Raw genomic sequence first — 15,683 nt, 5'->3', positions numbered from 1 at the left:
AAAAAACAGCTTTAAACAAATGAGTTTTCAACAGGGACTAAAACATTGTAAAGAATTAGCTTGGCGAATATGCACAGGAAGACTATTCCAAAGAAATGGTGCGGCGTAAGAAAAAGATCTGTATGAAAAGTAAAGTTTTAAGTGAAGTAGTTTGTTTTCATTCAGCTACAAGCCCTTGGGGTGACTTTTCACTTAGACTAGTCTTTCTTGAGTATGACGAGTTACTCGTCCTAACTTAGGACTAGACCTTAAGTTTTTAAAATCTCCCAGGACTAGTCCTAAGTTAGGAATAGTCCTAACTCTTTGTGAAATCTACCCCTCCAATCTTTTGGATTGTTCTCCCAAATATGAGCCAACGCAATGATCTTCATTTGATGATAAAAAAAGATAAAGTTCTTTTCTTGCTGCTTCTTACCAGGTTTAGGAGACGGCACATTGCTGATGGTGTGAGCCTTCTTACGAGCAAACTTTTCTCTCTCTTTGCTCCTTGTCCTTTCCTTCTTGGCCTCTCGCTCTCTACTCTTGCTCCGTTTCTTCTCCGCTTTCATCATCTCTTTCTCTTTCTGTTTCTCGTCTACTACCGGCTCTTTTTCCTTGTGTTTCTCCTTTGGAGTCTTGACCTTCCGAGAGCGGAAGATACTCCGCTTTCTCTTGCCCCTAAAGAAGATTTACAAAGAAATATATTACCATTCCATGTCACAACACAAAAATGTGTGTCACAAATTTAGTTTAATATTTTATATGGAAAGGTTTGCGGTAACACCATGTAATGACTATCCCTAAATGAGTTGGGGTGGTTCTGAAAAGTAAACGGAACAGGCTGGGATGCTTGCTAGTTGCTGCAAACCTAGACTTTTAGACAAGCTGTTATTAAGCTGTCGCAATGATAGCTGTCACAGTGATAGCGTTTTAACTCTGTCTGAGATTCTTGAGACACTGACGATGTTCTCGCAAGACTGCTGGCCCCGGAGACACCTGCTCTTGCAACTATGGTAGATCAGTCAAGGAGCCAGCAGCCACGCACGAAAGCAGTGATCTCACAAGAGCAGTCTTCGACCACGGAAGGGGCTTCAGAGTGCATTACGCTATCACGACATTAACAACTTGTCTACTGCAAACCAGAAACTATCATTAAATATAAACTCTTGAAAAGAATTCTGTGTTATTTAATTAATTAGGTACCATTTTGATGGTACCATTCTCAATAGAGAGGGATTTCTTGTTCAACAGACACAACCACACCAATCCTCAACTCTAATGATACTCCGAACAACATGGGTTGACCTGCTACTGGGAACATACAGTGTATGCATGACATTGCTCTCACTGAATTCAATGTTTCTATAATTTCTAGTAGCATAACCTTTGACCTTTCCATATACCTCTCATCTTCATCATCAGAATACACCTCCATTGGCTCAAATGACTTGTAGCCTCGTTCCTTGTCTTTCTTCTTGTCTTTCTTCTTGTCTTTGCTTTTGAAGAGTTCCCTATCGCTACATTCAGAATCTATGACGGACAGGAAAGTGAAGTGTAGTCAGTCACAAGGTCAAAGAGCAATGAATCACTGAAACAAGATACTTGAAATATGTGTAGATGAAACCACAGTTAAAAGTATAATACAGGCCTGGAATTTCTAGTAAAGAGTTAAAGGCAGTGGACACTATTGGTAATTACTCAAAATAATTTTTAGCATAAAACCTTAATTGGTAACAAGTAATGGGGAGAGGTTGTTAGTGAGAAACGGCTCCCTCTGAAGTGGCGTAGTTTTCAAAAAAGAAGCAATTTTCCACGAATTTGGTTTCAAGACCTCAGAATTAGATTTTGAGGTCTCAAAATCAAGCATCTGAAAGCACACAACTTTGTGTGACAAGGGTTTTTTTTTCATTCATTATTATCTCGCAACTTTGACCAATCGAGCTCAAATTTTTACAGGTTTGTTATTTTATGCATAGATGTTGAGATACACCAAGTGAAAAGACTGGTCTTTGAAAAATTACCAATAGTGTCTCTAAAGCCAACTGTTCATTTGACATTAACAATTTTAAACTCAGACTGCTATGGGAACATTTTTATTGGGTACCGAGCCTTGACCAGGGTAAAACCCATGAAATTCCAAGCCTGACTTATACACCATTAATAAATAAAAAGTGAAATACAGATTAATGTGTAATTGTTTATTCTACTGCATGAAGCTAAGAATGGAGAACTACAGTAGCTACTTGTACTTACACAACACTTGCTACGATATAAACATGAAGTACCAATTATGATTGATCAGAACTATTAGAGGCTTGTGTGCTCCAATGACCCTGAAAGCGAGATCCATTGGGGGATAATGCTCGAAGTGGGTTCAACCATATTGGACAGGTTCCAAGTCAGACAAAATTTGGCTTGGCGCCTTGTCCTCCAGATTGGGGGTAAGGCATGGTACTAACAACTCCACCCGCCCGAGGATTGAAGGGACACGATGCCTTGGATCAGGCAAGCTGATCAATGAAAAGGGTTTGAAAAACAACTGTTATCAAATGCATAAAATGGTTGGAAAGATGTTTTACAAGTAGAATATAATGATCCACACAAAAGTGCCTTGAAATTGAACGATTTTCCTTGCCAACAAACAAGGCACGCCATTTTGTGGAGTCTACTTTTTTTACTCCATAAACTGGCCGACCGTGTTAGTCCACAAAAAAAAAGGAAAACCATGCAATGACGAGGCATATTTGTGTGGATCATCATTTTCTACTTTTTAAACATCATTCTAGCGGATGCATTTCATAACAAACAGTTTCAAACACTTTTCATAGACTAACTCGCCCGCCCCAAGGCAAGGTGTCCCTTTAAGTGAGTAAGAAGTGCAGCTCTGAGATGTGAATGAACATCAAACTTCAGATGGATCCAGTTCCAACAATTTGGACATAAATGTACCAACATCCAAATCCAACCAATTGAGCCTCTGAATATAATACGTATATTCCTCAAAATAAGTCACAGGAGCTGTTAGTGAAAATTATTGATTTGTTTTAACCCAACAAAACAGTGAGAAGACAGCAGTTTTAATGACTGAAGTGCATTATGTGGTTGTGCATTGAAGGTTTTTGTTACCATTAAAGTGATACCTCCACACACAATTATAAATTGTCTAATTAACTAAACGTTCCAGTTTCCAGGCCCGGAATTTCATCTTTGAGAGGGCATGGTTATTTTCATTTTATTTTTCTATCCACGGGCACTTTTGATAGAATTGTTTTTACATAGTATTTTATTTGTGACTTTTGAAGAAAGAACGTTTTTTGATGACCTGGGGAAATTCAGTCACTGTCTTTTAAAGCCATTGGACCCTTTCGGTACAGAAAAAAAAAAAATTCACAGATTTACAAATAATTTACAGGGTTTACTGAAGGTAATGGTGAAAGATTTTTCTTGAAATATTAGTCCATGAAATGCTTTACTTTTTGAGAAAACGGTAAAACAATACAAATTCTCGTTAGCGAGAATTACGGATTTGTTATAAACACATGTCATGACACGGCGAAACGCGCGAAAACAGGAGTGGGTTTTCCCGTTATTTTCTCCCGACTCCGATATCCGATTGAGCCTAAATTTCCACATGACTGTTATTTTATATACGTTGTGATACACGAAGTGTGGGACTTGGACAATACTGTTTACCGAAAGTGTATAATGGCTTTAAAGGCAGTGGCGCTATTGGTTATTACTCAAAATAATTAATAGCATAAAACCTTTCTTGATTACGAGTAATGGGTAGAGGTTGACAATATAAATCATTGTGAGAAACGGCTCCCTCTGTAATGTAGTTTTTGAGAAAGACATAATTTTCCACGAATTTGATTTCGAGACCTCAGATTTAGAATTTGAGGTCTTGAAATCAACCATCTGAAAGCACACAACTTGGTGTGACAATGGGTGTTTTTTCTTTCATTATTATCTCGCAACTTCAAAGACCAATTGAGCTCAATTTTTCACAGGTTTGTTGTTTTATGCATATGTTGAGATGCACCAACTGTGATGGCTGGTCTTTGACATTTACCAGTGTCCAGTGTCCAGTGTCTTTAAATAAGAGTTTCATTTTTAAATAACTTCAATTACAAGTGAGCATTATATGCAAATCACTGCCAAATGCTCTTGTCACACAAAGTTGTGTGCTTTCAGATGCATGATTTCGAGACCTAAAATTCTAAACCCGAGGTCTCAAAATCAAAATCGCGGAAAATTACTTCTTTCTTGAAAACTACGTCACTTCAGAGAGAGCTGTTTCTCACAATGTTTTATACTATCAACCTCTACCCATTACTCGTCAACAAGTAAGTTTTTTTATGATAATAATTATTTTGAGTAATTACCAATAGTCAGTGTCCACTGCCTTTAAAGGAACACGTTGCCTTGGATTGGTCGAGTTGGTCTTTGAAAAGCATGTGTAACCGTTTGTTATGAAATGCACATGGGTAAAAAGACGTTGTAAAAGTAGAATACAATGATCCACACAAACATTCCTCAAATTGCACGATTTTCGTTTTACCTCGTCGACTTACATGGTCAGCCATTTATGGGAGTCAAAATTTTGACTCCCATAAATGGCCGACCATGTTGGTTCGCACAGTAAAAGGCAAACCTCGCAATGTCGAGGCAAACTTGTGTGGATCATTGTATTCTACTTTTAAAACATCTTTCTAATCATATGCATTTTGTAAAAAATGGTTACAAACACTTTTTCTAGACCAACTCGTCCGATCCAAGGCAAAGTGGTTCTTTAAAGAAGAGTTCATTTTGAAACAATTTCAATTACAAGTGAGCATTATATGCAAATCACTGCCAAATACTGAGCCAGCAGCACACTAAAAGCTTTGCCATTAAAAAAACAAAGACAGGATACTAGAAAAACTGCCATACCCTGTCATGCTTAGTGCTTCTAACAAGTTCTAATTTCTGTCATATTTTCCGAAGTGCAGTTCCATACATAAGGCATTTATTCTTTGGCATGAAAGTATTGCATAGTATGGTATATGAAGTACATGATAGAAAGAAAACTTGCTGCAGAGAGTGACTAAACACATAGACTACAAACTGGGTGTGTAAAGTTTGAGATAAATTTGACAGGAACTGTAATTTAGTCATGTATATATATGGCAGCTAAAAATCATGGAAATATCTCATCCCCATGTACCCATGGTCTAAACATGGTGGAAATGTTCACACTCTGTCATGTCTGTAACAGTAATGTAGCCATATTGATTTTATTTTTTACCCATACACCGATGTATGTTAGCACTTTATACTCAGTACTTTACCAAGCACTGCGAAGTGCGAACACAAAATCACAGAGCACGGGAAAGTAACACACATTAAGTGTTGGCTAAAAACCAAAATGAATTTAACGTTTAAATAATGTCATTAGCTTGTTGGCATAATTGGCCTTATACCATAAGACTAGCTTTAAAGGAACACGTCGCCTTGGATCGGACGAGATGGTCTATAAAAAGCGTCTGTAACCGTTTTTTTTTAAATGCTTATGGTTGGAAAGATGTTTTAAAAGTAGAATACAATGATCCACACAAGTTTGCCTCGAAATTGCGTGGTTTTCCTTTTACTGTGCGAACTAACACGGTCGGCCATTTATGGGAGTCAAATTGGCCGACCGTGTTAGTCGACGAGGTAAAAGGAAAACCGTGCAATTTCGAGACATGTTTGTGTGGATCATTGTATTCTACTTTTACAACATCTTTCTACCCACATGCATTTTATAACAAACGGTTACAAGCGCTTTTTATAGACCAACTCGACCGATCCAAGGCAACGTGTTCCTTTAAACCCTGCATGGTAAAAACAGTGCATGGATTCTTGACTTGAATGCAGAGTTAGATCAGTGTTAATTTGTCAACGATGAGATACTCTCATAGTTAGTTACTGGTATCTATGCCACCAGGCACACATCCCATTGTACATGTAGTGCCCATCTTTGTTAGATTCTTTTATTTTCCCAGCAATTGAAGTCTCGCTTTTTAGTCAGAAAAATTATTTGAATGGGGAGAAAAAACAAGATGACTGCACCATGATAAAGATCTCATAAAATATATTGAGTGCCGATCAATTAAGGGCTAAAACACCTGTTAAGAGTCCCTGCCTGTAAGAATGTACCAAAATAGGGGGGGGGTGTGATTCATGGGTTCGCAGATCTTCTTCCAAAAAATTAGAGTGATACACCATCATACCAAACGAATAAATCCAAAATTTTAGTTTGCTGACGCTTTCGGTTTTGGAGTTACCAGTTATCAAAGTTTGGGCCAAAAAGCCCTCAAGAAACGAATAGTACATTCTCTGTAAACACAAAAACGTGCGCCAAGGTCATCCCAGAAAAAGTAAAACATTTTTTGAAACCTCCAGTTGGGCTTATAACAAAAGTATAAAAAAAAATTTGGGATCTCGTTGGCGCATCATGTTACGCGCACCTGAACCTTTGACGAACAGTGCCCTCGTGCCATTTTCAACGCCTCATAACTCAGCGCGCCTATAAGATCCCATAAATTGAACAAGTTCAAATGAAAGAGCTTGCATCCCTAAAACAAATTTAAGTGCAAAGTGAGTGGGATCTCGTTGGCGCAGAGAGATAATAGAGGTCAAAGTTCAAATTTTACCAATATATTGCGTTTTCGCACCTCCATAACTTCGCGCGCCAACAACAAAAAATTGTTTTTATGGCAACTGGGTATTGGAACAGTTTTCATCTAATGACAAATGAAAACAGAATCTTGGGATCTCTGCAACTTGCATGTCAAAAGATTTTTTGAAAATTTTCTAAAGTACTGTCATTCCACACATTTTGGCCTAAATTGGCACAACATTCACTTTTTTCATCACTGTAAGTATCTGTGCCAACAAGATCCCATCAATGTTTTCTTGTATTTGGTTAAGTTGAGTGTTCCTAAACAGATTTCAATTGAAAAATAATTGGGATCATGTTGGCCCCGCCAATATAACAAAGGTCAAAGGTCATATGAAACTAAACTACTGCCTATTTCGGGCGATTTTGCGTCGTCTAGAAATCCACGCGCCAATATGATCCCATTAAGTTGTCTGCGTTTTATGATTATATAGATTCTCAGCAACACATAAAAAGCAAAAACCAAATGGGATTTGAGTGGCGCTAACAAATATTACAGATCAAAAGTTCACAATACATGCCTATACTTATGCATTGCTGTGGCAACCGAAAGTGAGAAATATCCCCCAATTTCAAAATGTTGGCAAACCATGAAGGGGATTGGTCTCCAAACCAATTTTGGTCAAGAGATAGACTGGACTTGTTTTTACAAATGGTGTTAGTTTAATGTTGGTTGGTAACTGTTGCCAAGGTCAAAGGTTACAAAGAATATGGGTGTTTTTTATATTTTCTGTCAAGAGCCAACTTCAGAGCCTTTTCAAGATTTTATTTAATGAACAAGGGCTCTTTCCTTTATGTTGGGGAAAACCACTTATAATATCTAGGCACATGTGATTGTCCCAAATTAATTATAGAGCCCTTGTTCATTTGATAAAATGATGACATGGCTCTGAAGTTGGCTCTCCACAGAAAATATTGGTGTTTTGTAATACATTTTCTGTCAAGAACCAACTTCGAAGCCCTGTCAACATTTTATCAAAAAAGGATGGGCTCTATAATTAATTTGGGACAACCATATGTGCCTAGATATTATAAGTGGCTGTCCCAAACTGAAATGATAGAGCCCTTGTTCTTTAAATAAAATCTTGAAAAGGCTCTGAAGTTGGCTCTTGACGGAAATATAAAAAACACCCATATTCTTTGTAACCTTTGACCTTGGCAACAGTTACCAACCAACATTAAACTAACACCATTTGTAAAAACAAGTCCAGTCTGTATCTTGACCAAACTTCATTTTGGAGACCTATCCCCTTCATGGTTTGCCAACATTTTGAAATTGGGGGATATTTCTCACTTTCGGTTGCCACAGCAATGCATAAGTACAATGTGTATAGGCATGTATTGTGAACTTTTGATCTGTAATATTTGTTAGCGCCACTCAAATCCCATTTGGTTTTTGCTTTTTATGTGTTGCTGAGAATCTATATAATCATAAAACACAGACAACTTAATGGGATCATATTGGCGCGTGGATTTCTAGACGACGCAAAATCGCCCGAAATGGCAGTAGTGTAGTTTCATATGACCTTTGACCTTTGTTATATTGGTGGGCCAACATGATCCCAATTATTTTTCAATTGAAATCTGTTAAGGAACACTCAACTTAACCAAATACAAGAAAACATTGATGGGATCTTATTGGCATAGATGCTTACAGTGATGAAAAAAGTGAATGTTGTGCCAATTTAGGCCAAAATGTGTGGAATGACAGTACTTTAGAAAATTTTCAAAAAATCTTTTGACATGCAAGTTGCAGAGATCCCAAGATTCTTTTTTCATTTGTCATTAGATGAAAACTGTTCCAATACCCAGTTGCCATAAAAACAATTTTTTGTTGTTGGCGCGCGAAGTTACGGAGGTGCAAAAACACAATATATTGGTAAAATTTGAACTTTGACCTCTATTATCTCTCTGCGCCAACAAGATCCCACGCACTTTGCACTTAAATTTGTTTTAGGGATGCAAGCTCTTTCATTTGAACTTGTTTAATTCATGGGATCTTATAGGCGCGCTGAGTTATGAGGCGTTGAAAATGGCACGAGGGCACTGTTCGTCAAAGGTTCAGGTGCGCGTAACATGATGCGCCAACGAGATCCCAAATTTTTTTTTATACTTTTGTTATAAGCCCAACTGGAGGTTTCAAAAAATGTTTTACCCATTCTGGGATGACCTTGGCGCACATTTTTGTGTTTACAGGGAATGTACTATTCGTTTCTCGAGGGCTTTTTGGCCCAAACTTTGATAACTGGTAACTCCAAAACCGAAAGCGTCAGCAAACTAAAATTTTGGATTTATTCGTTTGGTATGATGATGTATCACTCTAATTTTTTAGAAGAAGATCTGAGAACCCATGAATCACCACTTGGTACACTCTTACAGGCAGGGGCTCTTAATACTTGTTAGTTCCTCTGTCAAAGTTATAGAAGATTGAAGAAGTTGAAAATGGTTAAATTTAAAGATAGTCACTACATAATGAATGACTGACTATTATTGACAGACGCAGCAGATTGTTGTACTTTAGAATAATGTATTTTGACCATCACCAAAAGCGCCACCATAGTGGGAGAAATAGAAAAGCACACAGTCGCAAACAGAAAGCTCACACAAATCGTTTGTTCAATGCCAAACTGTACCTTTTTACAATTTACAGAATATCAGAAACCTGTCAATAATGAAACAAAAAATGAAGAGAAAAAGCATGCTGAAAATGTATACAAATCTGTTGAAAACAGCCCTTTCTAAATATTTGTAACCTTTTTATCAGAGTTAAAACAGTAATAATGTCTTTATCAGTGGGTTAAATACTATAATCAGCAACAACTCAACTGTCTTAATCTTATCGAAAATACTCAAACAAAGCTATACATGAAATATACCTGTATGTGATGGGGATACATTATAATCAACGCAGCCCAAAAGCTTAACTTTTTCAAAAATGAAAAAAAACAAAAAAAAACATTGGTATTAGTATTATTAACACTACAGTTTATCAATGTTTTCATTCTTTGACGATGTTTTTTAATTTCACTCAACAAAAAGGAAATGCAAGCATTATGAATGTATATTGAGTAGGTTGGGGAAAGCTTTGTACACAGAAAACTTCAGTTCTGGCTGGCTAACGGTCGTAAAACTTTCACCTATCAACGCGTTAAGGAGGCCCTAAATATGAGACCCCTATGACATGTAAAATGTATAAGGCTCACAGGTGAGCCTTTTAAATTTAATTTATAGTTTCTAGAAGTATACGAACGAATCAGGCGAATGATCTGCAGATCTTACCCTGGCTGAACTCATCTTCATCCTGAATACTTCCAGAAAGACCAGGGAAATTTGCTTCATTGACTTGGTCTGGATCAAAACTCATCTTGTGTAGTCATGTCAATTTGCAGAAAAATAATTTACATAACCAATCAAAAATGGCCTTGGTTAATTTTACCGTTCAATTTTACAACGATCGAACAAGTCAATAGGTGCAGATGTTTGTGTGATTTTCACCAAATTATACCACAAATTATCTAGCAAACGCGTAAAATACTTATATTTTAGTCTCTTTAAAATCCTTTTATTTAGTTCACAACTCGGTAACAGGCCTCAAAGATCACATTATTGACATGTTTTTCTGCAATAGAAAAATGCACTCTTCATGGGCGTCGCCATCTTTTTTTGCAGTTGCATCCTGGGAGTTTAGCAATTATGGGAAAAATCAAAATGGCGCGCGACTCGAAACGTAAGGGCCGACAAACGCTGAGAAAGTTATGATTGATGGTTGATAAATCTCTTCCGTGGTGAGTGATGTTATATAAACAGAATTTCCATATTAAATATTAGGCTATATTTTAAATAAGATTAAAGTTGAAACGTTTTTCGGTCAGCCTGAAGTTTTATTAGACTGTTTTTGAGATCGTGATTTTGCTTTCCCGTGCGGCGTTGTCGTGCGTGCCGTGTGGTTCGCCGTTTGTATGTTTGTTGTGTGTATTTTCGGATCCGTATATAATAGCAGAACCTCTTTTTGACTCTCTGAGTCTATGAGTAAGTGCAACACTGCACCCACTTAATTACACAATCACCCACCTAACTAACATCAATAAAAAGTAAAAGGTCAAAGCATCTATTGAGTTCCAGACAGACTTACTACACACACACACAACCACAACACAACACAACAGAACACAGAGTGACAGACAGAATGTCAGACAACTCGTCCGTCGGACAATTCATCGGTTCGGACAACTCAACGGTTCAGACAACTCGGTTCAGACAACTCAACTTTGCGGTCGCACCACTAAATACCGATAACTTACGACCCCTCACAACAACTCACAACAACAATTTTTAAATGCACTTTTATTTTTAACAGAACATTTGAAGTTGAACGTAATTCAACCGTTAAATATGTGCACAAGACTAGAGTCATTTGCATCTAAATCAATTTCAAACTGTTGAAAAAATTGTATTTTTAACTGTATAAAGGTGTTTTTTTTACCCCCGAATTTAGTAATGAACGGAAATATTCGCCATGTTTTGACGTACGTGGACGCTGTCATATTTGTTATAAGCCTTGTATTAAAACAGCATCAAAACAATGTCAGCAACTCTTCGAGTTTTATTTATTATTATTATTGACTAAGTTACTCATTTTAAAACTTACTGAGTGTCTGTTGGGGTTCATGTACGACATCTGCTGGTCTTGTTTCATCGTTACCTGAAAGAAAAAATATATAAAATACAACCTTTCTTGTGTCAAGAAACAAACTGTTATTTTAAAACAATCTTTGTAACCTCGACCACACAGGCCTGATGTGATACATGTACTTCATGGAGGCATTGCCTCCATGACCCTGGTCAATGCCTTGGTGCTTTCGAAATGCTACAGTTGTAAATTACAATTACCTCATACATGTCATCTATAGGGTGTCCTTTACCAAGGACTCGTAGAAAATGCAATGGTGCCCCTTCCCTCTAAAAAAAAACAGGCCTACGATCAATGTTGCTCCACACTCAGTTTTTATGAGACAGCTCAGAAACTAACTACGCCTTCCTCTGATTCGCCAATGAGTCAACCAAAACTGGTCAAAAAAAGACAATATTTTCAAGGATAAACTTGTTTTCCTGATCAAGGCTTGAGTTTGGAGGAAAAATCATAGGTCACTCATCATGTTTTCCTAGACCAGTATTAGTTTTACATGATCAGAATCAAAATCAGAAAAACTTCCTGACCCAGTTTAACACGCATTTAAGTTAACTGTTCTTATTAAAAAAAAATTATTTTATTCAACTTCCAACAGCGCCAGCCCTAATTACAGGACGGATAAAAAACAGTAAAATGTAATAATTAAGGAAGTAGGCCAAACAAAACAAAAAAATACACACAATGGCAAGAGGGTAAAACCCTAAAATAAGAACAGACAAAAAACATGCAAGACTCAAAATGAACTAGGGGGGCAAGATGAGTGAGGGGTAGGGCTGGAGCACTTGTTTGACTTGGACTTTGAAGGCAGAGACGGACATCTTGCCATGTTCAAAAAGATTGATATCAAGTGTCTAGATATGAGTTTTATGTCATTGCTCAGTAAATTGATTGAATGCTATTTTATCAGATGAAAGTCGACATTTGGACATACATGTAATATTTTTGCTAGATGTTACAGGTAATATTTCGTAATCATAATTCAATTAAAAACACACAAGATCACCAAACTTGTCCAGTCAAAGGTTTACTGGCAAGACACCAAAACTACTGGCCCCATGCCTGCTGTGTTCAAGTGTTTGGGTGGCACCGTTGGCTTGTGTGAAAGCGCTCGCCTCTCACCAAGGTGACCCCGGTTCGATTCCCGGACTGGGCCATATGTGAGTTGAGTTGTGCGTTGGTTCTCTGCTGTGCCACGAGGGTTTTCCAGACTACCCAGTTTTCCTCCCTCAGGAAAAAATCAAACACTTTTGATCTTGGCTGTGCTCCGTGCTCATAATGGGTTGATGTGGCTGGCAGCTGAATGCGCCCTTGCATGCCTGCTTCTCGAACACGTTGAAGCCGCGTCTTTTGCAATCCAGCTCCAGCTGCGAGTAAGGACGATTAGCCCCCCAAATTATTGTTATTATTATAATTTGAGCCCCGCTGCAGAGCTGTATGCTTCGTTTTTGAAAGGGCAAGGGCACCACGAGGCATTTTCTTCTTGGTAAAAGGCACCCTATGATGAAATTGCAAATTTGTACTGGAGCATTTCAAGGGCACAAAGGCAATGACCACAGGACATGGAGGCAATCGCCTTGGCTGCCTCCGTGAAGTATCAGGCCTGGCGCTGATAATATTGTGAAACTGCTTTCTTTCAGTCTGCCAAGTGTTGTTGTTCACAGCGAAGAAAATAGCAAATAGAACATTTTTTTTCTTGTCACTTTTTTGATAGAAATGGTTGTTTGAGTGAATTGAGTGACTAGAGCCCAGTATGAATCCGGGTACCAGTCTACACTTTGATGGAAAGGCACTTGAAGAACAGCAAGAGGCAGAGCTGAAACAAGATGACCTCAAGAGAGAACAGGAGGTAAGTTTTTGGCTAAAACGGAATGAGAGAGAGAGGAGTTTTGGCCCAGCTCCATAAACAATATCGCCAATCAACATGGCTGATTTTGCTGAATTGGCCAAAAGGCACTGTGGGGAAAGGGGGCTTTAAAGCCCACAGTGCCTTTCGGCAATTGAGCAAAATCAGTCAGGTGGAAAAATGGGATAAGGTCCATAGAATAATGTACCGGTATATGGTTTGCGGTAACACCATGTGTGTATCTACTTGCCAGTTAGATTTTGTTCTTAGAGCTAGCTTAATTCTACTACCGCGGAGTAGGTTGTTCGGGTGTTCGGGAGACTTCTCAGTTCTGAAAAGAACTGTTCTGCTTACATGGGCGGATGGTAAAGAAATAGGCTGGGACTACTACTTTAGCTTATAGGATCGTAATCGTAATTATCTGTACTACCGCGGAGTTGGTTCTTGGGTTGGTCTCAACGTTTAGAATAGCTTGCTCTAGTCATCGTCAGGAGACTCTACCTGGCAAGTAGATACACACATGGTGTTACCACAAACCAAATACATATTGATACCTCAACATGCAATGCCTCAAATCCTAAGCTATAGAATTGTCAAACAGATATTCTTAATATTGCTCATAGACCTACATGTAATGTAGTAACTGGTAGCCTGTTTCTGCGAGGCAACAAAACTACATTATGTATTACTGTTTTTGTGAACTCCCCACAATTGTTTGGGGTCCCTCTGCTTCTGGAATTATTGTTTAGTTCCAATTTTGTGATCAGCCCAATACATATTATTACTCACATGATCAAAGTCACTGAGGCAGTAACTTAAGGGCTAGGCATATAATCATTAATTTTGGTTTTTACCCATACACCAATTAGTGTTAGCACTGTATACTCAGTACTTTCCCGAGTCCTGTGAAAAAATATCACAGGCATGTTACTCGGGTGGGATTCGAACCCACGACCCTTGCAATTCTAGAGCAGTGTCTTACCAACTAGACTACCGAGGTTGCCCGGTAGCTAGAGGCAGTTCGAATCCTATGTTTTGGCAGCCTGTACCGCAACGATATAATAGATGTTTAATTTGCATCGGGGATATAATAGATGTTAAATTTGCACCGCTAGGCATATAGACTGGTTTTAGCAGTTAAACGCTGCGGATACCACTTTTAATTTCTCAAAATACTCTAAATTTTATCATCAACATTTCAAAAACTTCTTAAAGAGCACTGTGTAGAGATGTAGAGTAAGAAAATCAATTAAAATGCACTGTAAAATCCTAGGTCGACAGAAACTAAATAGTTTGTTACGGTTTAATTTGAAGGAAAGGTGGAGTCCATTTCATGTGTGAGTTGGTGTTCAGGGGTACGGTCTTAGCGCCCTCTTGTGTCCATTAAAATTATGGCTTATAGATTTTTTTCTCCCTAGTCATTTTTCTCCCAGGTAGTCATTTTTCTCCCTAGTCATTTTTCTCCTTATTCATTTTTCTCCCTAGTTATTTTTTTTTATGGCTTTTTAAGCTTTGTCTATGATGCTTTACAGTGTACTATACGTTATCAATTAAATCTGTTTGTGAAATCCCAATTTATTATTTTGTTCAATGTATTCTGCATTCTATTCATGCACTTTTGCTACTCGTATGAAAGAGTTTTGGTTGTTATTGTCATCTAAGTTTGATCATATCTCTAAAACTTTCATATTTCTAATGGATTTCTATCAAGGAGGAGACAGGAGTTTTGAAGCGGTTTGACAACAAAATATGTTGACCTTCAAAGTTCATCAATAAGATCCAATAATTTTCATTGATGATTCTTAACAGTTTTATCCCCTTGTGGCTGGAAGCAGTTACCAGTATTGCTAATCCTTGTATTTCCTCAGAAACAAGATTGTTTACATTATTACATCAATTCATTCATTACAATTTTCAAGGTTTTCCAATAAAATGCAGTCAATACAAAGAAATAAGACTGTATTATAAACACACCCTGTTAGTGGTCAACCAACCTTGTTCAAACTCCCCCACACACCCCTGAACAATCCAGGGGGGTTCCTGGTAATGGGCCACTCTGTTAACCCACTCTTTTGGCTTCACATGCCTCAGTGCACATCAGCTCTGGCTAGTCTAATCTTCCACAAGACTAATCAATAAAACCATGCATTTCTTCTTCTTTGTTTGATGAAGGTCTCTGACCTTTGTTGCCTCAAGGATTTCTTTGTAAATTCATTATTTTTCAAATTGTCAACAACTTTTTCCTGAGAAACAGTGAGTATCTTGAGAAGTAAATCTTATACACTGGACCTATATAGTGCACATTATTCAGCAACGAAAATGAGATGTTGAAACCAAAAGATCTGAAAGTGTTTAAGTCATACATGTAGTTTTACAAGATGTTTAGTGACTAAGAACTTGTGTCAAAAGGTGTTGTCTTTTGTATTAAAACAGGTGAGGTTTGTGGTTGCATACACATCCCCATACTGATA

The 15,683-nt window shown here is 37.8% G+C and overlaps 2 protein-coding genes across 4 annotated transcripts in view; one reads left to right on the top strand and one right to left on the bottom strand.

The window, feature by feature from the left end:
• The window catches only part of LOC139937615 (uncharacterized), a 32,754-nt gene that overhangs the window by 12,907 nt on the left and 4,164 nt on the right, over positions 1–15,683 (bottom strand). Inside the window, exons 1-4 of one of the 3 annotated variants that reach the window (XM_071932843.1) lie at positions 9,959–10,329; positions 9,313–9,341; positions 1,383–1,509; positions 416–657 (exon numbers count right to left, since the gene is read on the bottom strand). In XM_071932843.1, the coding sequence (XP_071788944.1) occupies positions 416–657; positions 1,383–1,414 (274 nt within the window). In that variant the 5' untranslated portion in view covers positions 1,415–1,509; positions 9,313–9,341; positions 9,959–10,329. Of the gene's footprint in view, positions 1–415; positions 658–1,382; positions 1,510–9,312; positions 9,342–9,958; positions 10,330–11,327; positions 11,382–15,683 lie in introns of those variants that run through there. The other 2 variants (XM_071932842.1, XM_071932841.1) reach the window with 2 other exon arrangements.
• LOC139937613 (centrosomal protein of 152 kDa-like) overlaps positions 10,364–15,683 on the top strand; it is a 45,080-nt gene continuing 39,760 nt past the window's right edge. Inside the window, exons 1-2 of the mRNA XM_071932834.1 lie at positions 10,364–10,464; positions 13,081–13,215. Of these exons, the coding sequence (XP_071788935.1) occupies positions 13,120–13,215 (96 nt within the window). The 5' untranslated portion in view covers positions 10,364–10,464; positions 13,081–13,119. The remainder of the gene's footprint in view (positions 10,465–13,080; positions 13,216–15,683) is intronic.

Source organism: Asterias amurensis, chromosome 5 (genome assembly GCF_032118995.1).
Source record: "Asterias amurensis chromosome 5, ASM3211899v1".
NCBI lineage: Eukaryota > Metazoa > Echinodermata > Asteroidea > Forcipulatida > Asteriidae > Asterias > Asterias amurensis.
This window is presented reverse-complemented; position numbering and strand designations above follow the sequence as displayed.